Genomic DNA, 22,156 nt, shown 5'->3' with positions numbered 1-22,156 from the left:
GTTTTGTCTGCAGACAATTTATTGCCGGTCAATTCTTGGTGGAGAAAGAATCAGTCATAGTTTGAAATCCCATCTCATTAACTTTCTTGACAGCCATTTTTTTCCAAATCATTAATGAGAAAACGAACACGAAAAGTCCTTACAATAGGGCATTACCTGATACTTCCTACCAATACATGTATTAGGTAATTCTATTCACTAGGTATAGTATTATGTAACTATGTTAACCAAACCTTATCAAAAAGAAATCAATTGGTGAGTTTTCGCGTCCGCTAGAATTTAGACGCTGGTCTTTCATGGTTTCTGCCACTCCATTGACCGCTAGGCTACACGTTAGCATGCTACTTCTACCATATGGATTCTTGTAATAAATTCATTAGGAATGGAGTCAATGCAGTTGCGGAAGTGGTAGAGATTTACAAAGTTGGAGTTGAAACCAAAGAGATAAAATGAGCAAAATTGCTTGAATGTCTTTCACCAAAAGCAGCAAAGACATTTTCAAAGAAAACTTGATATAATACAAAGCAAAACTTTTGCTTTTGTAGACAAACTCAAAGCAAGGACAACCCATATCGAAAATTTTCCAAAGTCTTCAGAGGGAAAAGGGTTAGATTATTTGCACCAACCAATTCTAAACTTTTGGACTAAAGGCTATTTTGGTCGGACTCTTCAAAAACGCCGAGTGGTGCGTGTTAGATCCTCCAAAAGTAGTGCATTTTTGGAGTAATCGAACAGGTACGACAACATTTTAGGAGAGTCCGAACAATGTAGTCTAAAGGGGAATGTTTTACTTGGTTGATGACTAAGGAGCCATATACATATATGACTTCATATACATATATGACTTTTAACTAACACTTTAAGAAAGCTTCATTTACTATGTTCATGAACTATGCCTTAAGCATCAACCAATTAAACAGGATAAAACAAGCTAAGAAAACTCTATAAAAATGATATCATGCTAATCGTGGTATGTATCTAACATCAAGTACTAGCTGTAGTGGAGCTACTAGCCCATTTATCAATCACAGTATCAGGTGAAGCTGGAATATTTTTCTTCAATAACACAGCATCATCCGTTTCAGAAGGATGACGATGAACTTTGACAGTTCTTGGCTTGGTATTATAGCTATTGGTGACCTTTTTGTGATAGTTTTTCCATTCACCGTCTTTGATAGTCTTCAACGTCTCGAGTACTTCTTGCATTGAAGGCCGCATGTCCTTGACAACTTGCAAGCACTGAAAAGCTAGTTCTGCAACTGATGTTGTCATCCTCATAACTTCAGCATCTGTCTCGAATCCAAGAGATGGATCAATCACCTCATCAAACGCGCACTTTAGTATCCTGTTCATCGCGTAGTTAGCCAAGTTAATCTCGTGCATATCTCTATTCATATCTACAGCTGGCTTTGATGATATGAGCTCGACAAGGACAACCCCAAAGCTATAAACATCGCTCTTATTAGTAAGCTGGTAACATTCGTGATACTGAGGATCAACATATCCCGGTGTCCCCTGAGGTGCAGTTGAAATATGAGTAACATCATTGGGGAAGAGTTTTGATAGCCCAAAATCTGCTACTTTGACACAAAAATCATTGTCCAGGAGAATGTTATTAGTCTTGACATCTCGGTGTATGATGTCAGAAGCATGAAGGTAAGCCAATGCACTAGCTGTTTCTATGGCGATTTTGAGCCTTATAGGCCATGTTAGTAACTTTTCCTTCGCTCTATGGCCATGCAGATGATCAGCAATTGTTCCATTGGGAATGTACTCATAAACAAGGAAGAGTTTACGGCTACATCTTGATGTGCATCCATAAAGGGTAACAAGATTCGGATGCCTACGGCCAGTAAGAATTTCAATTTCATTGATGAACTGCTGCATTTGCCTGTGATTATGCTCATAAAGGCTCTTAACTGCAAGTTCTTTTCCATCTTTAAGTTTTCCTGATTTTGAAACATACAGAAAAAGCTGTTAGATCAAGATGCTTACTACGTACATTGCCCCTCGAAAAGAAAAACAAACAACATAGACTTTTGTGGCACTCAAGGGTGTGGCCTAGTGGTCAATGAAGTGGGTCGAGAACCATGAGGTCTCAGGTTCAAAACCCTAGCAAGAGACAAAAAAACACTAGGTGATTTCTTCCTATCTATTCCTAGTGGGAGGTATCAGGTATCCTGTGGAATTAGTCTAGGTGCATGCAAGCTTTCTCGAACACCACAGTTTAAAAAAAGCAGACTTCTGTGGATTGTCTTTGGATTATCAAATTCTATGAAAAAAGCTTTCTTACCATAGTACACAGTTCCATAGCCTCCATCACCAAGTTGTCCGGAAGAGTTGAATTTATTGGTGGCTTCTTCAAGTTCTGCATAGGAGAATATTGGGATCCCTAGGTATTCACAACGTTCCTTGAGCTCGTGATGAATCATTGAAATACCAGATGTATTTCTTGAAAGAAATGGTGAAGAATAATTTTTCCTCCTCTTGTAATACCATAGAACACAGGCAATTGTGCAGAGTCCAATAAGGGAACCGATAAATGCTGACATTGAAGCACAGAAAAAATGATCAACGGACACAAAGCGTAGACTAAAGTTAAAGATTTAGATTCGTTCCATCTTTGTTATTGAGAATGGAAGCCTTGATCCGTCCCTTCCCAAGAACCCGCGCAAAGTGCAACTTAAGTGCACCTAACTACTTTTTTTTTCTCTATCATTGCCATTATAGAAATTTAAACATAAAGACTAAATCTTGTGATGGACAACAAAATTGCAGACAAAATGGTAAAGGTAAATACCTGCAACAATCACTTTCGTCACTTTTATCTGTCCTGCAACCACAGTAAACAATGAAAATGTAAGTTGAACCAAAGGAAAAGAGAACCAAAATCTTTAATGTGAACCATGAAAAAAGTTCTTTTACCTTTGTTGGTATTATAACAAAAAAAGTTGTTAGTACTATTATCAGTTTGACACCTGCCTCCTGTATAATAACATTGATTACATGCATCAGACACGGTCCATCCTAGTATAACTTCATCAGTTAACAAATCAAATAAGACACTATCATTTGATTTTGCTTCTGAATTTGATTCCAAAGGTAACTGAATAAGTGAACAGCTACTAGGAAACTGGAATCCTGGATAATGATAGAATGAGGTGTTATAGTATAATATGAAACTTTGGCAGCCACTGTAGTTTTGATAACTTGGGAAAGAGAAAAATTCTTCATGTATACTATTCTGGCTACTGTTACATTTGAACAAAGGAAGAAGGCGGTCCAATCTATATGTGATTGAAGGAGAAATAGGGAGAGAGAGATTTCTATCGAAAGTTGTGCAGCTTTTGTTCTTCAACAACTTTTCAAGAATAGGGTGCTTAAGTTTGATAAAAACATCTTGTTTCCAAAGAGCTTGATATTTCACTCCTTCTAGTTCAATTGTGGCATTTGGAATACCTTCACAATCCACTTTGCAGAATCCACAATCATCAATTTCAGTGGATTTGTAGAAAGGAAAGCTCAAATTATTTAAGTTTCCACACTGAAAATCCTTAGTGCAGCTTGAGTAGGATGTGTTCTGTCCTTGAGCTGAATCAAAGAACCAAAAATGAAAGAAATTGAAGACAAAAAACCAAGAAAACAATTCCATGATGAACCCTTTTGGATAAAATTAAAAAAAAACATCCAACAGTAACAAGAATAACCAAGAACATTGATTAAAAAAACTGAACTTTGCAGAGTTTCTTTTATTGTTTGTTTGGCTTTGCTTGGCCATAGAATTGCATTAATGTTGTTGTCTTTTGGACAAGTTAAGTTGACTCGAACATGTGGAAGCAAGGCTTTGAAGATAGACAGTCTGATGGAAGATTGGCCAAATGGGGTGTGGACCTTTGTGACTTTTACAACATGTGGAATTTTCTATTCACCTCCCTTTCATTTATTAATGGTTCAAAAACAATTTTCTTCCACCGTCCGAAACTCACCTATCTGACTAATTCAGATTCATGTAATCCGGCTAGCGAAGGTAAACCATTCTTTATCAAGAAGTTCTCTTTTCTCAAGACTCGAGCTTGAGACATCCGTTTAAGGATAGATGGTTCTCAACTATCCTACCAAACTCTTTTACAAAATGGGGAATTTTCTATTCACCTTCCATTTATTAATGGTTCAAAGAGGACTTGACGTCAAAAACTCCCTGAACCGACTAATTCAAATACATGTCAGATAAGCCAGGTAAGGAAGGTAAACCATACCTTATCAATAGGCTTTCTTTTCTCGAGAGTCGAACGTGAGATATCTGATTAAGGATATATGGTTCTTAACTATCCTAGTTTTAAAATATGACTATTTCTTATAAAGGGGACATGTCAAATCATTCCTTCCACATATAAGATGACCCCAGAAAGTAGTTAGGAAAAATGAGTACCTTCTTTTAAAAGTTGAAAAGGACACTGCATAATAAGTCTTTCTTTTGGCTTGTCTTGGTACATTTTTTATAGGGAAAATGGGCCAACAATTATATTCTTTATTTTATATTTCCCCATTCTTTTTTGATGAAGCATGCCATACTGGACAAAATTTAAGAAAATTCAAACAATCTACTCAGGATCCCCTAATATGACCACATATTGTAGCTTTTTCGGAAAATTGTTTTCTAACCAAAAGTTTATATTTACTGTATTTCCTTTTTGAATTATTTTACTTCTTTCGACATCATTCTAAATTTTAACTTTCAGGTACTCCAAATTCATCAGATGCAAAATGTTTGCTCATTATATATAAAATTCAACCTAATGTGGTTTACTGCTATTTTGATTATATTAGACTTGCATTTTTAGTTTAAAAATTTTTTCAGTTTTAAAAAACCAAACTCAATAAATCTAGTCAAATTACTCCTAAACTGTAGAAATTGAGTCATTTAATGGGATGGACTTCTTAAGACCAACTTAGACCATTCTAAATCTAGATTAGTGGAATTCTTGAACACCGTAATATAGTTTCCCTATCTAATTTTCTTTCTTATTATTGCAGCTGGTCTTTGGTCAATGCAATTTTTCTAGTGAAGCCTATGAGGGAGAAAATGCAGCCTCCTCACTTTGTACTTTGCAGAGCTGGGGGTGCAAAGGGTTCATCCGAACCCCCCTCGCCTTTGAAAATTACACCATGTCTACGAGGTCAATTTCTTTTTTTATGGATGTTATAGTAGATGTTAAAGCCCCGTGACATCTTCATGTATTTACTTTTTTATATTTTGAAAATCTTGACTCCGCCAACTAATATGTTTAGTGCAAATTTACCCTCTAGGAACTTCATCCAATCACTCATCTTTTCTATTGCATTGATCAAATAATCCTCACCAAGTATACTCTAGAATTGCATGGGGGTGTCTCATTTTCAAGAACTGCATCAGACCTATCTATTCATGCCATTCATAAAGAAATGGACTCTATGGTGCTTTTTGAATGAGCTGTTCAGAATAGGAAATATTTTGACAGGCAATATGTGGAATGTTGTCACTAAACAGACCACACAAATAGAGGTGATATGTGCATAGTCATTCGAGGCAGGGGCGGAGCTACAGTTCGACTTACGGGTTCGGCAGAACCAAATAGCTTTGGCTCAAATACTGTATATGTGTTAAAAATCCACTTAATATGTATAAATAATTTATCCAGAACTGAGTAATTTGATTAGAATTCATAACCCATAAACTGAAAATCCTGACTCCCACCTCTAAATTTCCGGGTCCCTTCTAAAATGGATGAGACACCAGATAGATGAAGGCTAGAAATTACTAAACCAATTGTTCCTCTAGAATGGTTGGTTATACCATTTAAGGATGGATAAACAGGTCATCCAGTGCCGCTACCAACTTATACTAAGGCTGGCCTTAATATGAGCAAGAGACTCAGAGGCAACAACCAGAACGAAGTGAGCATGAAACAGGTACCCAATAATATTCAGTTAATGTTATGGCTTAGCTCAATTTTCTGTGTAATTCTGCTTATCTACATGAACTAGGAAACTAAAAGAAAAAAAAAAGAAAAAGAAAAAAAAAAAAAAGCATATGAATCTCATGTACTAGTGGTACTTATACTAGAGCCACTAATCCACGCTTGAGTTACAGAATTTGGTGAAGTTGGAAACTTGTGAAGTTTCTTCAATAATACATCTACTTCTGATTCAGGTGAAACAGGGACTTGTACACTCTCTTTAGTGTTTCCATTACCCTCCCTTTTCTTATCATCTTTAAACTCACCATTTTGAATCTCTTCCAATGTTTCTAGTACTTCAACCATAGTAGGCCTCATGTCCTTGTCAAATTGCAAGCATCGAAACGATAGCTCGGCTACTGAAGTAGTCATCCTCCTAACTTCTGCATCTGACTGAAAACCAAGAGTCGGGTCTATCAACTCATTGAATGCACACCTTAAAATCCTGTTAATTGCATAGTTAGACAAATTAATCTCTTCATTATGTCTACTGAAATCCACTGCAGGCATGGACGATATCAGCTCAACGAGGACTACCCCAAAGCTATAAACATCACTTTTATCGGTAAGCTGGTAACATTCGTGGTACTTTGGATCGACGTATCCAGGGGTACCCTGAGGTGCAGTCGATATGTGTGAAATATCAGTCGGATGAGGTCTTGAAAGTCCAAAATCTCCCACTTTGACACAGAAGTTTTGGTCAAGTAGTATGTTGTTACTCTTCACATCGCGGTGGATTATATCAGAAGCATGCAGATAAGCCAGAGCACTAGCAGCTTCAATAGCAATTTTCATGCGGATTGGCCATGTGAGCGAGCAATCATTCGCCTTATGACCGTGCAAGTGATCAGCAACCGTTCCATTAGGGACATATTCGTAAACAAGTAGGAGTCGATCGCTGAGTTTAGACGTGCAACCATAAAGAGTGACAAGATTTTTGTGCCTGAGCCTTGTTAGGATTTCAATCTCAGTTACAAACTGCTCCTTTCTCCTAGCATTGTGGTCGTAGAGGCGTTTTACCGCAACTTCTCTCCCATCCTGAAGTTTCCCTAGTTTTGTAGCATACAAGAATTAGAATCAACAAAAAAAGAAGAAGAAAAGTGATGGCTAGGCACCTGCTTTATAGAATTTGGTGAGGATATAATTAAATTAAAGTGTGCTCTCTCTAAAAGCTTAAGCTTGTAGATGAGATTGTCACACACTTCAATAAATTGATGATTGCTTCTATAAAGTTTCTTACCATAGTACACTGTTCCATAGCCTCCATCCCCGAGGTCTCGGGAGGAATCAAAATTCGTAGTAGCTTGTTGAAGTTCAGCATAAGAGAAGACGGGAACCCCAAAGAACCCGCTGTCTAACTCGTAGCTTTGTGTTGAGGGTTCCGAAGGGGTGCTTCTTGGAAGAATGTTTGAAAAACTTCTATTATCCTTCTTGCAACACCATATTATAAGGATCACTATGCTGATTGCTATGATAAAAAATAAACCACCAAGCACTGCAGAGCAGAATGAGATATTAAACAGATTACATTTTACAATTGTGGCATTGAACATCATCAACATACCCAGTGAAATCCCACAAAGTGGGATCGGCATTGAAATGTATGTATAATACCTTTAACATATCAAAGAATTCTAAGTTTGGGGAACAATAAGACATTTCTGTGCAAGTCTAGTTACACATATATGTTGCTCATACTATCCAAAAATGCTCCCAAACCCGTATCGGATCCTCCAAAAAATCACTAGTTTTCGAGGATCGGACATGCACTCATCGTCATTTTTGAAAACTCCGAGCAACATAGGGTTACACATAATAGTTATTGATTATAGAAAAGTACCTGTGCCTAGAATCAGTCCTAAATTTCTTTTTGCTGCTGCAAGAACACACAAATGATAGTTTAATTAGTCATAATAAGACTGATGCCAATGTACATTCATCCACATTACCATAAAGTACCAAATAACATACATTCAAATCATTCCAAAATTGAAATAAGATCTAAACAGACAACAAACAAGTATCTTATATGCCAATACCTTTGGAGCAAAAGAAGTCATTTTTGCTGTCACTTTGGCATTGCCCTTCTCTATAGATACACTTGGAACAATCTTTAGACACTTCCCAATATAATGTGAAATTAGAAGTTAACAGGTCGAACAAATCATTAGGAATCAGTTCTGACGATGAAAGATACTTCAAAGGCAATCGAATAATCAAGCAATTTGCAGGAAGATCAGCTGGAATACTATGTCTTCCATCTGTTCTTGGTTTATGATAGTATATGCTAAAGCCATCACAATTTGAGTAGTTCTCATAACGTCGAAAATAATCACCTATCTCCTCACTAACATTCATGCACTTGAACAAAGTGATATTGTTGTAAACTCCAAATGAAGCAGAAGGAGTATTGGGAAAAGATAAGTTCCTTTCAAAGGATTTGCAACTTTTGTTAGCCAAATAACCTTCAAGAATCGAGTCCGAAAGATCGATACCATTAACCCACAACCACTTTTTGTAAGCATTATAAGACACTCCCTCAAGCACAAGTTTTGCATGTTGAAAAGTGTTGTTACAATCCATCTTGGATAATCCACAATGAGGTTTCTTGAATTCTGAAAAAGGATAACTCATGTTACCAAGTCTTCCACAATTGAACTCTTTTGGACAAGATTTACTGTCAGCTTTAACTAAGTTGAAGATAAGCATATGAAACATAAAGAACATAACAGAAAAACAGGCTGCAGCCATTAGTTTAACTCTAAAAACTTCAACAAGTACACATACATAAGTAGAAAAGTTATTATAGACAAAATATGAGTATTGCCCAAAATGTTCTCTTGTCACTCAGAATCTCTCTTATACTCGCGTTTGGACTTTCTTTGAGAAATGACAAAAATGGTCCCTTAAGTTTGAAGGTAGGTTCAAAAGTAGTCCATTAAAGATATCTTCTGAGCAGTTTTTGTCCTTTAAGTTTACCACTTTCCGAATATTTAACAAATTCTGCCTATTATATGTAACGGGAACCGCGAAAAAAAAGATCTAACGAGAAACAACAGGAAAGTTTCGTCAAATCCCAAAAATTGTAAGACTCTAAACTGCATCAAGCACCAAAAATTGCATTTAAATAACTACACTAGACACCAAAGATACAAGAAAATAAACAACAAAATGGCACTCCCAATGTGAGTTCCCATTAAGTCTTTGTTTTTTTCCCACAATTCTTGTAAAACCTAACAGGCAGAGTTTGTTAAACATTTGAAGGAGACCAAAAGTGCTTGCTTTTGACAAACTTAAAGGACTAGAACTGCTTGGAAGAAATTCAAGGGACTACTTTGAACCTGCCCCCAAATGTAAGGGACCATTGTTGTCTTTTTCTTGACTTTCTTATCTTGTACAAATAATACAAGAATCAAGCATTAAAGATTATAAAACAATATAACAACTAATATAAAAGACAAACAAGTGGGGACCTTTAATGCTGCAAGTGCAAATATAAAAATGAAGAGTATTTTGCTTACCAACTTCATTGACTGTAGATTAGCCGAATTAAAAGACTCCAATAATGATTTTACTTTTAAAAATTAACTATCTATTTAATCAATCTAGAAAGTATTTTGAATGAGTCTGTCTATGCAGGGTGTCTACTCCATTGTATTTTTCTGACAACAAGCGGTGACAGCTAATTTTATTTTAATGTATTTTCTTTGAGAATATTAAGTTGTACTGTACTTTGAGAGCAAACTTCTTTGAATGTCATCTCCTTAGACTAAACCATTAATTAAAGAGGCAAAGATTTAAAAAAAAAAAATCTCTGTTCAATAAAAATTTGAATATAGAGACGGAATATTCTTTTTGTTTTTATCTTCTTTTTGGCAGGTCAACGATTGGTTAGAGCCAGAATATGGGATAAGTTACCAGTCAATTAGGAGAATATCTGACAAGAGGGGTTGCTCGGATGGTAAGCGTCCTTCACTTTTAACCCGAATGTTGCAAGTTCGAGTTAGCAAGGGAGCTCCGGGGGGAGGGGTGAAAAAAAAATTAGGAGAATATCTCATTTTGACCTTGATCCTTAATGAATCTCCAATTTGAAGGTAATTTTAAATCATAATAAAAAATCGAGGGGCAAATTTGTGATGCCGGTGCTGGTGCCTCTGCAGGTATCTTTTTTTTTTTTTTTTGAAATTAATTTGTTTATTATAAGAGATAAGAAATTTATTTGGTTGTGTTGTTTTTTGAGCTAATTGGATGTGATGTTGAGTTAATAGGGGGTGTAAAAATGTTTGCTTTTGTATGTTTGGGTTGTTTTCCTATGTCCCAATTTATGGTACACTTGTGGTTTTTCGAGATTCGAACTATGTAAAGTTTGACCAACATTTTAAAATGTATATTTTTTTATTAGATTTCCATGAGAAAATTACAACTTTTGTGCTGTATGTATAGTTTTTAATTTTTAAATTTTGAGTTGATCAAATTCAATTTAGCTTCAATGATTAGTCAAATTGAAGCCACATAAATTGGGATGGAAGGAGTAAGAGATTTATTTTGTTATGTTGCTTTTTTGATCTTTGAGTTATTTGAGTTAAGTGAATGTGATTTTGAGTTAATTGGGTATTGTAAAAATGTTTGCTTTTGTATGTTTGGGTTGTTTTTTTAGGTGCTATTGCTGCTACATTTATGTGTCCATTGGATGTTATTAAGACAAGACTGCAAGTATATGGTCTGCCTCAGGTTTTCATAACTTAAGCATGAAAACAAGCACAACGTCATCTAAATTTAATCTTTATGAAACTAAAACAGGATCATAAACTTCCATACAAGCTCATTTTCTAACATATGAAGAAGGAGTAAACTAATCACTTAATTCAAAAAACATTTAAACTAAAACACTTACACTAACGACAGAACTAGAAAATGATAAAATAAATCAAGACCAAGAAGAACATAATTAAACTAAAGATTTAGTCTACTTGTATTCCTAAACTAGCATAAAATCATAATGGGCAGCAACAAGATTAGGAGAAGCTAAATGCTGAAATAACGAGAGAATTACTGACCTTTTTCGGGTGCAGCGAACTAGGGGTTTTAGGTCTCAGATCTACTCTACTTTGAATAAAATCGAAATGGGCAGAGATTGAGAGACAATAAAATGCTTAAGTTTTCTTTGAGAAGTGGTAGAAAAACAAAGATGTATTTATAGGAGAAAGTTAGGGTTTGTGCAGTGGTATTTTAGGCGGGATCTTGAAAAGAATAGCCGTTTGAATTAGGCTTGGGAACGGATACTTTGCTTCAGCAAATCAGATTTTTAGAAGTATTCTTGGCTTCTTGTGTTGACTCAATTAAAGAGGAGAGATGAGGGGATGTTATAGATGACAGTTCTTACCTGGAAATGGAAGGACAATGCTCTGCCATGGCTGGTGAACATTGGAGCTTTGCTTGAAAGAGGAAAAAGATGAGAAAAGGAAGGGTGCGACTGATTTGAGTAGAGATTAGGTTTGCAAATGTTTAGGGATATTTGGGATGGATGGGCTGAACTTTTGGGCCATACTGAAATGGACGGATTTGGGCTTTATTTTGGGTCATTAGTGGCCAAGTCAAAGATCAGATTTTTATATAAATTGAGTTAGTATGAGGTCTTTTATTTTGAATTTAAGATACTTTCTTCCTTATATTCATTTGGGCTCCTAAATTAAGATAAAGATACTCTTTAGTTAATTATATATTAACGCGTACTAAAGTATTACTTAATATAAAAATATGTTTATTAGTACTCAAATAAAATTATACGATATCGTAATAGCCGCGTGATAATATTTTTAAAGTTTAAAAGTAAGTAAATGATATCGCCTAAATATATAAAATAAATGTGATGCGTAAGATGTTAAAGGCGATTGTGATATTAAGTGAGGCCAGTATAATGAAAGTAATAATAACAATAACAACAATAATAATAATAACAATAAATATTATTATTAATAATAATAATAACAATAAATACAGTAATAGTAATAGCAATAATGATACTGATAATAGCTAATGACTATAATTGGATAATGAAAAACGACGATTTTAATAGAAAGCTAATGACTCTAATAAAATGTAAATATTGTACTTAAGTTGTCAAAATATTAGAAGCACAAATAAATATTTTGGAAGAAAGGCAGGACAAAATTGGTGTCAACAATGCATTCACCATCTCACTCTTCCATGGCCACCCAACCACGTGTAGTGTGGATTACCAAGAATAGGTTAGACGCAGAGAAGAAATGAGGGAAATAGAAGAAGGCAACAGGCCAAGGCATTAACAAGACAAGGCCATTTTCTAATTTTAATCGAAGGCATCAACACTATACTATCTTGCGCTTCTGTTTGATCATACTATACCATATTATACGAATAACTCTTCGTCTTTCATTCACTCTTCAAGTCATCCAACACCCGTCACATGTACAAAAGGAGTCAGACTTCCGTTGAGGGATTTAAATTTTCATGAACAACACGGGGTAAAAACAAGAAGAAGAAAGGAGGCAGGGGGTCATAAGTTTTGCAAGTACAAGTTTTGACATGAGACTACCACACACTTGATATATTTTGCTACATGAACTCTTGTATGAAATAATTCTTTTTTCTTTTTCTTCCATTGGAACGCTTAAATTCATTAACGAAATAAGAAAATGTTAAATTTATAGGAGAAAATGATGAGAGAGCGATTTGGTAAAAATTGAATATCTAAGGTTTTGCATAAAATTAGGAGGAGACTTTTAAAAACGGCCATAAAGTGGGGGAATAATCCATATATGTAACTGGATGATGAAAAAATTAAAACAAACAATGAGTAAAAGGAAAAAAAAAAAAGAAAAACGACACCGAGAAAGGAAATCAAAGATTCTACCTTAATAATTCATTTAGTTTGTTCTATAGGTAGAATCCGAAATGGGAGCTTTTAGTTACTTTATTTGTCCTTTAGTCAATTCTACTTTATTTATCTTCTTAAAAATAGGAAAATTTACCAACAAAAAAAAAATAAAAAACATTAATAGATCTATACAACATTAAATTGTACAAGAAAATATATTACTAAATATTAAGATACATCTATATACAAACACATTTTATAGAAAGTGAAATTACTTTTTGATTATTGAATAGGAATATATATGATAAAGTGAAAAAAGAGTATGCAAGTCCGAAAGTTAAAATTCAAAATTTCCTACGAAACAAGGAAATAATAACACTTAACTCCTTATGCTTGGTTAAAGTATCTATTCGTTGATGGAGGTTTGTATGTATCCTTCCTTTTTTTTTTTTTTTTTTTTTTGAAATTGAAATAGAAGGCAGACGAACGATTATTTAGCTTTCTACACTAGTCATCTTCAGATTAGTTTGGAGTCTTTTCTATATTTTCCCCCTTACACAACCACAAGCCGCTTTGAATACCTTAATTGAGTTTCTGATTATATTTAAGTTTTAAACAAACTATTAAACCTAAACGAAACTGACTAACTAATGAAATCTTGACTTAGTAATTATATTTAAAAGAGCCTACCTTTTTACTAAATATGCTACTCTATCTGCTTATTATCAATTTCAGCACTTCTATCTACCTTGATAGGAGTAGGTCTGCGTACATTCTACCCTCCCCAGACTTCACGTTGTGGGATTTCACTAGGTGGTTGTTGTTGTTGTTGTATCTAAACAAGTAATGATTTATTTTCAAAATCAGTTTTAGCACCTAAAAGTATTTTTGGTTATCGACTACTCTTAAAAAGCAAAAATTGTACCACTAACAAGGGATACACGTGCAACGCACATAATCAGAAACTAGTATTATACTAAAAGTGGGAAGCTTCTAATTTCAAAGTTATATTACAATTTTACCCTTGTTGTAAATCCAAATGTAATAAAATATCTAATATATTAAATATTAAATAGTAATATTATGCTTACATGAATCTTCAACCACACGTTGAGGTGCATTAATGATCAAATTACTCCTTATCAAAAAATGTAATTACTACCGATTACTCCCTCTGTTCACTTTTACTAGTCCAGTATTCTAAAAATAGATTTTCACTTTTACTTGTTAATTTTAGCATTTGTAGATAAGACAATTTCTTTTTTTCCTATTTTACCCATATCATTAATTACTAATTTCAAATCGTTTTTTCAAGTTGATTAAAATTATGCACCAATTAATATGGGTATGATGGTAAATTATGAACTTCATTTATTATTTCTCAAGGAGTGTACAAAGTCCACAGTGGACAAGTAAAAGTGAACAGAGGGAGTAAAAGTTAACATTTAAGTGATTTAACATTTGTTAGCTTTGAATTTCTTTTTGTTCTGTTATAAAATTCCAAAAGACAGATTCATTATTGAAAAGGAGGACATTTCCAAAGAATAACAGAGTCGAAAAAACCGAATAGTTGTAGTGGATGTGAATGTAAGCGAAAGTTGCATTAAATGTGGGGTAACATTACGAAATACTAGCATAAAAAATTAAATGACCATTTGCCCTTCACAAAAGAAAAAAACTTGTACAGATTTCATTTATTTACTCAGAATTTATAATTAATAACCTACCTATTCAGCTCCTAAAAGGTTTCTCACTGACGTGCATTCATTCATCACCGATTTCCACCTTTTGGTTTTAGTTACAGAATACGATTGGATTTTGAATTCAAGAATTGGTTTTAGTTACAGAATACGATTGGATTTTGAATTCAAGAATATATACTCATGACCTAAACAACTTTGAGGATGAGCAGGGGCGGATTTACATGGTGGTGAGAGTGTTCACCCGAACAACTTCGGCAAAAAATTACAGTGTATATATAGGGTAAATTTTTAGTAATTATGTACATATATTTTTGAACACCTTAAATAAATGTAAAAGGTTAGGTCAAGCGGTTCAGGGTGTTCAAAATTGTCTCTAATGTTCTAGGTTCGATACCCAAGGACAACATAGTTTTTTATATTTAGCTTTTGTTATTTTTCGAACCCTCTGAGTGAAAATTCTGGATCCGCACTGAGGATGAGGCTTCATCATGGGAACGTTGGGACAAAAACATATATTATGGTTCTTTGGGCAGTAATGATGGTATGATTCTTTACTTGAGCTGTACTAAAAATGCGCCGACAATTTCTGTATTAATGTTCTTATTTTTTTTGGGTTTATTTGATGATACTTCTTTTTGGTTGGGTTGTAATATTATTTGTGTTTTATACGCTTTTTATTACTACTTGCTACAGTTATCTTGCTGAAATTTTCCTTTTTTTGGGTATATTCGCCCTTTATTTTTTGGGTTAGTATTCTATAGTAATAAAGTTTGTTGGTTGCAATTCTATTTATCTTTTGATAGGCTTTTGGTGATAGTCTTTTGAATTATCTGCCCAAAGTTTCCCCTTTTGTAACTTTATACTTTATGAGAAGATATGGTAGATTGTGAAATGGAAATTCTTTGTATGTACGGTTGAACATGTGTTGGATGGAGGGCGAAGACGCCAACACAGGACGCTCTTTTTCTCACAAAAATTGGAACTGCTGATTCAAAAAGAATTTATTACGAAGTTATAAAGATGTAGGTTTCACTGCCTTTTTGGTTTATTTGGTACAGGTAATTAGTAAACTTACTCCCGATTCTTTTAATTCTTGAAAGTAATATGACTCATTTTTCCCCTCTAATTAAGTTTCTTTGTTAAATTCACTTATAAATAACATTGAAAGCAAGTTCTACAATGTTGAAAAATCTGTGAAGAAAGTTGTTGGTGAGACTCTTCTAAAGGATATGTGTGAAGCTCCTCATGTAAAAATATTATTTCATCTTATCTATACTATGAAGGCGCTAGCGATGATACCTTTTATTGTGTTTTTTAAAACAAGTGTAAAGGTAATATAAGGACAAAAATATTATTACTAGTAATGCGAATATAAGTCAATACATTATACTGGGATGCTTCTAAACTAATCACAAAAACATATATATTAAAAATAATAATATAAAGAAATTACTGTGAGATGGGAGTTTATTTCTGTAGCACTCAAGCTACTATTTTTGAAACTAAAGAAAAATTACAGAAAAATAATAAAGGAAAGAAATTGTTTCAATATTCATAAATGATTCTAAACTCACACAAACGAAAATATAAAGGACAATGCTAGCTACAGCTGGCCCTATGGTTGTACTATTCAGGACAGGTGGCAAAATGCCACTTAGGGAAAATATTAAAAGCTGAAAATAAGGCTTAATATATTGGGCCATCTGAAATAGGACTTAAGAAAAACTAGCACTAGTGGATACTTGGTCCAACTGCTGAATTGGCCCATTGTCACATTTAGAATCGTGAGTTCGTGACATCCCATTCCTCTTGTAGAAATCTCTTCTTCTTCTTCTTCTTCTTCTTCTTCTTCTTCTTCTTCTTCTTTTCTTCACTGATCAAACTCTGGAAATTGAGATTTTAAGAAAGAATAATCTTCCCACGTTGCTTCCTCTTTGGATAAATTTGCCCACTGCACCAAGACTTGGGTGATTGCATGATTACCTCGCTTGATCATCTTCCTCTCCAAAATCGCAATGGGTTCTGCCAATATTTGACCATCCTCGGAGCAAAATGGGGGGTCTTTAGACGGAATAACCTGTTCGCCCACCTTTTTCTTGAGTTGCGAGACATGAAAAACCGGGTGAATTTTGGAGGCAACCGGCAATTTGAGTTCATATGCGACAGGACCCAGTTTCCTTATCACCTCATATGGCCCGAAAAACTTAGCTGATAGTTTCAGATTTCTCCTCATTGCTAATGATAACTGTCTATATGGCTGCAATTTCAGGTAAACCATATCCCCAATTTCAAAAGTCCTCTCGCTCCTCTTTGAATCTGCATATTGTTTCATTCTGTTCTGTGCCTTTATAAGATTATCTTTGAGAATTTTGTTGGTGATTTGCCTCTCTTTTAGCAGCTGATCTATTGACTCTAGCTTTGATTGCGCTATGAGTCCAAAGGAGGGAAATGGGGGATCATAACCATAAAGAGCCTTAAATGGTGTCATCCCGATGGCTGGCTGGAAATTGGTATTGTACCAAAATTCTGCCATGGGAATCCATTTACTCCATTCCTTGGGTTGATGACCAGTCATACAACGGAGGTAAGCTTCGATACATTGGTTTAGCCTTTCCGACTGCCCATCCGACTGTGGGTGGTATGCTGATGTTAATCGTTGATCTACTTGCAGGCCCTTGAATAATTCTCTCCAAAAGAAGCTTGTGAAAATAGGATCTCTATCGGACAAGATGGAAGTGGGCACTCCATGTAGTTTGCAAATGTTATCAAGGAAAAGATGGGCTACTTGAGAAGCATTGTAAGGGTGAGACAAGGTAAATAAATGTGCATATTTTATATACCTGTCTATGATCACTAATATGGTGTTCTTTCCATGTGACTTAGGCAGTCCCTCTATAAAATCCATGGAAAGATGTTCCCAAGCTCGAGATGGAATTGGCAAAGGTTGTAGAAGACCAGGGTAAGGAACATGCTCAGCTTTATTCCTTTGGCAAACCTCACAACTTTTGACCCTGTCTTTAACTTCATTCAACAGGCCAGGCCAGAAAAATAAGGCTCTGAGCCTTTTTTGTGTACCAAGTATCCCTGAATGACCGCCCCATGGTGTTGAATGCATTTGTTCAATTAGTTGTTGCCTTAGGTTGCCATGACTGCCCACGTATAGCTTCCCGTCAATTCTAATTATCCCATTCTGCATTGTGGTGTTGGGAATTGCGTTTGCATCAACAAGTAATTGTGTCAATATGTTTTGTGCTGCTGGATCCTTTTGGTAGCTATTAATAATATCGGTCATCCATTTAGGTTGGATAGTGGTGAGTCCATTAAATTCCTCTGTTTCTTCAAATCTTCTTGACAAAGCGTCTGCTACTACATTTTTCGCTCCTTTCCTATATTGTATCTCATAACTTAGGCCCATAAGTTTAGAAATACCCTTGTGTTGAAGGGCTGTAGCGATCCTTTGGTCTCTCAAAAATTTGAGACTAAAATGATCTGTGCGAATGATGAAATGACTTGGTTGGAGATAATGCCTCCATTTCTCTACAGCCAACAGTAGTGCTATCAGTTCCTTTTCATAAGTTGAGAGGCCCAAGTGCTTAGGACTCAAGGCTTGGCTGAGAAAAGCAATAGCCTTGTGTTGCTGCATGAGGACTGCACCCACTCCTGTACCACTGGCATCTACTTCCACCACAAAAGGAATAGAAAAATTAGGCAAAGCTAGAACAGGTGCTCTGACCATTGCATTTTTTAAATCATCAAACGCAGTGGCTGCTTGGGAATTCTAGTTGAAACCACCCTTTTTTTAAGAGATCAGTCAGGGGTTTGCTAATGATGGCAAACTTGTTGATGAATCTCCTGTAATATCCGGTAAGCCCCAAGAAACCCCTCAATTCTTTGATAGTTTTAGGATAGGGCCAACTAACCATAGCCTCCACTTTCGATGGATCAGTGCTTACCCCCTGTCCTGAAATAATGTGACCGAGATACTCAACCTGTGCACCAGCGAAACTGCATTTGGATAACTTAGCAAACAGTTGGTTATTCTTCAGAACTTCAAAGACTGCTTCTAAGTGTTGTACATGTTCTTCTAAACAGACACTATAGATGAGAATGTCATCAAAAAAACAAGTACAAACTTCCTGATAAAAGGCCCAAAAACTTCTTGCATAAGGGCTTGGAAGGTGGCAGGTGCATTGGTGAGCCCGAAGGACATCACCTTGAATTCCCATAGTCCATGATGTGTTCTAAATGCTGTTTTAATTTCATCACTTGGCTTCATTCGTATTTGGTGATACCCCGACCTCAAGTCCAATTTAGAAAAGAACTTTGCTCCATGTAATTCATCCAGTAGTTCTTTCACAACTGGAATGGGATACTTGTTTTTAATAGTAATATCATTTAACCTTCTATAATCCACACAAAAACGCCAAGTTGAGTCTTTATTTTTTACCAAGATTACGGGCGAAACATAAGGGGAAGTACTGGGGGTAATTATTTGTGCTTCAACCATGTCTTTCACCATCTTTTCAATGGTATTCTTTCGTTCGTAAGAATACCTGTAAGGTCTCTGGTTAACAGGCTTGGATCCTGGCACTAGCTCAATAGCGTGGTCACAAGATCTGTTAGGAGGAAGTCCTTTGGGCTCTAGGAAAATTTCTGCAAAACTGTTTAAAAGCACATGAACTGGCATGGGTGGGCTGTCCCCTGTATTAGCGATATCCATTGTCGATAATTGGGCTGAGATGGAGCCTTGGCCCACTCTGAGTAAATCTTGTATTGCTTTAATGTCAGTAATGACATTCGGCCCAGTTACATTGCAACCCATTAATGTCACAAGCCTATCCCCTTTAAAAAATGAAATGCTATGAGGCCTCGTATTTAATACAATAGGAGCAACTGAGGATAATATCAGCTCCCCATGCTCGTAATACTCGTAAATTAAAATAAAAAATATCACCATTCATTTTCCATTTAAAAACTGGACATATTTGGTTGCAAACCATCATCTGGCCATTAGCTACTCGCACATGCATAGACCTGGTCAATTTTTCAGTCTTGAGGCGCAATTGTTGCACCAATAATGGGTCAACAAAACTGTGAGTTGACCCACTATCAATCAACACGCTGATATTTTGCCTTTGTACGAGCCCAATTATGCGTATTGTGGTAGGGGCATTATCCAGGCCTATCATTGCATTTAGGGACACTTCAGCTTGTTCCATTTCCTCTCCACCCTCAACTTCTTCAATTGGTTCCACTTGCTCCATTGGTCCATTGTCCTCTTGACCCTCGGCTTGGCCCTCCAATGTATTTAATGTTTTGGGCTTGCATCTATGCCCTGGGTGAAAGGGTTCGTGGCACCTATAACACAAATTCTTTTCTCTCAACGTCTCTATGGTAGGTTTTGGGCTTGAAAATTTAGATGGGACTGTTGGGCTTTTTTGGTTGTAAGAGCTCAAAGGGTTGGGTGTCTTATAAGTGGGTACAAATTGAGTGGGCCTGGGAAATTTGGGTGTGCTGCTCTTGGCATGAGCATTTAGTGATTGTTCGTACCACTTTGCCGTGTTGTAAGCTGCCATGAGGTTTTTAGGATTGGCGACCTTGACCATGGGTCCAATTTCATCTTTCAGTCCACCAACGAAGCAAGTAACAAAATAGAGCTCATCCAAATGGGGTCTCACCACTTGGACCCTACAACGGAGGTCCTCGAATTTCTTTTGATAACTCTCAACATCAGATGTTTGTTGTAAACGATTAAAAGTGATAATTATATCTAGTGGTCCTATTCCATCGTAACGTTCACAAATGTCATTACAAAATTGGCTCCAACAAATTTGACCCCTATGGTCAATAACATATGAATCGAACCAATTATCAAATTTATCTTTAACATTAACAGCCACGTATGTCATTTTAGCATTATCGGGTACCTGGTAGTAATCAAAGAAATATTCACATCACCTTATCCAACCTCAAATATTTTTATCATCAAATTCTGGAAATTCTAATTTGGCTTTTAGAAATCTCATGTTTTGAGAATTAACATCTTGGTTAGAAAATAGAGTGGGTATGGTATTATGGGATTGTGTCATATATTGGGCTTGGGCAATATTCTGGGGAATTTGAGTATTATAATGAAAGTTTTGGGCTGTAGGGACTGGTTGGGCCGATGGAATAGTGTAATGGGAGTTATAGTGAGAAAATGGGGCTGGGTTTTGTGTTGTATTGGCCATTTGGGCCGCTGGAACAGAGTATTGAGGATTGCTGTTGGAAAATGGGGCTGAGAATGGGTGATTTGGTCCATAGGCTAAGGAAGGGGTGTGTTTTTCAATGATAGTCATAGGGAGGAAGTGACCAAACGTTAAAGGGTTTCCTGATGTATTGACGCCTAGGGCTGAGTAAGGACCACCCGACATCGGAATACTTGGGAATGGTCTCGAAGCACTAAGAGAAACTGGTAAGGTGGAGTTTATGGCGGTCGACAGGGAGTGAGAAAAGTAAGGGTTCATGGGTGCAAACGAACGTGTTTCATTTTGGGGAGACAAGTTATTATGACGGACAGTGATAGTGTTAAGGTTGGTCAGGGATAAACTCCGGTTCACATTCGACGTCGCTGTCGCGACTGCTATGGGGGTTGAATAAACTTGGCTCAACGGAGTTGATGGCTGAGGACGATGAGCTCCATTAACCGATGACTGACCAGTTTCAGAATACAACCCTCCTTGCCATACACCCAGATACAAGCGACTCCCCGCATTAGAACCGTCCTTACTACGCATTTCCATCACCATGTTTTCCATCCATTGGTTGTTTTCCATGTTCTTACGTTGCATCTCCTCCATCTGTTCCATACGTTTTGTTGAAACCTCCATAAAGGTTTGCAATTGTAACCCTAGATTTGTAGAATCTGTTTCTTCAGCAGATGATAACGGTGGAGCTGGTGGGTTCACCATGGTCCCCAAGATCAGTGGCTCTAGATACCAAATGTAGCACTCAAGCTACGGTTTTTGAAGCTAAAGAAAAATTACAGAAAAATAATAAAGGAAAGAAATTGTTTCAATATTCATAGATGATTCTAAACTCACACAAATGGAAATATAAAGGACAATACTAGCTACAGCTGGCCCTATGGTTGTACTATTCAGGACAGGTGGCAAAATGCCACTTAGGGAAAATATTAAAAGCTGAAAATAAGGCCTAATATATTGGGCCATCTGAAATAGGACTTAAGAAAAACTAGCACTAGTGGATACTTGGCCCAACTGCTGAATTGGCCCATTGTCACATTTAGAATCGTGACAATTTCTTTATTGAGTTAGCTAAACAAGATCAACTTTCATCATTTTCAGAAACTCAAATTTTTCTCATTTAAATTTATTTTATGAGCCAAAATGCATTAAAAAAATATTACAGTACTACTAAATTATACTCCATTTATTTACTCGCACTACGTATGAACACATTAATCAATACAAGGTCTATCAAATTTACAAATATATTGTGAGATAAATAAGTATCAACATGAAAATAGGCTTGTACAAATTTTATATAGTAATAGGGGACAAAACGTTCCCAAAGACTATATATGTTAAATTACACAGATG

At 35.9% G+C, this 22,156-nt stretch overlaps 2 protein-coding genes across 5 annotated transcripts; both read right to left on the bottom strand.

Annotated features, from left to right (window-relative positions):
• Window positions 1-450: 450 nt before the first annotated feature.
• LOC132641717 (LEAF RUST 10 DISEASE-RESISTANCE LOCUS RECEPTOR-LIKE PROTEIN KINASE-like 1.1) lies at window positions 451-4,238 on the bottom strand. The gene is made up of 4 exons (XM_060358792.1): window positions 2,926-4,238; window positions 2,801-2,833; window positions 2,294-2,545; window positions 451-1,949 (listed from the first exon to the last, which is right to left on the bottom strand). The coding sequence occupies exons 1-4, from the start codon at window positions 3,650-3,652 to the stop codon at window positions 985-987; spliced, it is 1,977 nt and encodes a 658-aa protein (XP_060214775.1). The 5' UTR covers window positions 3,653-4,238; the 3' UTR covers window positions 451-984.
• Window positions 4,239-5,935: 1,697 nt separating this feature from the next.
• LOC132641713 (LEAF RUST 10 DISEASE-RESISTANCE LOCUS RECEPTOR-LIKE PROTEIN KINASE-like 1.1) lies at window positions 5,936-11,492 on the bottom strand. 4 transcript variants are annotated; one of them, XM_060358788.1, is made up of 5 exons: window positions 11,054-11,492; window positions 8,036-8,611; window positions 7,837-7,869; window positions 7,237-7,491; window positions 5,936-7,045 (listed from the first exon to the last, which is right to left on the bottom strand). In XM_060358788.1, the coding sequence occupies exons 2-5, from the start codon at window positions 8,577-8,579 to the stop codon at window positions 6,078-6,080; spliced, it is 1,800 nt and encodes a 599-aa protein (XP_060214771.1). In that variant the 5' UTR covers window positions 8,580-8,611; window positions 11,054-11,492; the 3' UTR covers window positions 5,936-6,077. The 4 variants fall into 4 exon arrangements, with proteins under 4 accessions (XP_060214771.1, XP_060214770.1, XP_060214772.1 ...); XM_060358787.1 differs by having other exon boundaries at window positions 7,837-7,872; window positions 11,054-11,491; XM_060358789.1 differs by lacking the exon at window positions 7,837-7,869.
• Between the last annotated feature and the right edge of the window lie 10,664 nt (window positions 11,493-22,156).

Source organism: Lycium barbarum, chromosome 5 (assembly GCF_019175385.1).
Source record: "Lycium barbarum isolate Lr01 chromosome 5, ASM1917538v2, whole genome shotgun sequence".
NCBI lineage: Eukaryota > Viridiplantae > Streptophyta > Magnoliopsida > Solanales > Solanaceae > Lycium > Lycium barbarum.
Note: the sequence above shows the minus strand (reverse complement) of the source record. Positions and strands in the feature narration are given on the sequence as shown.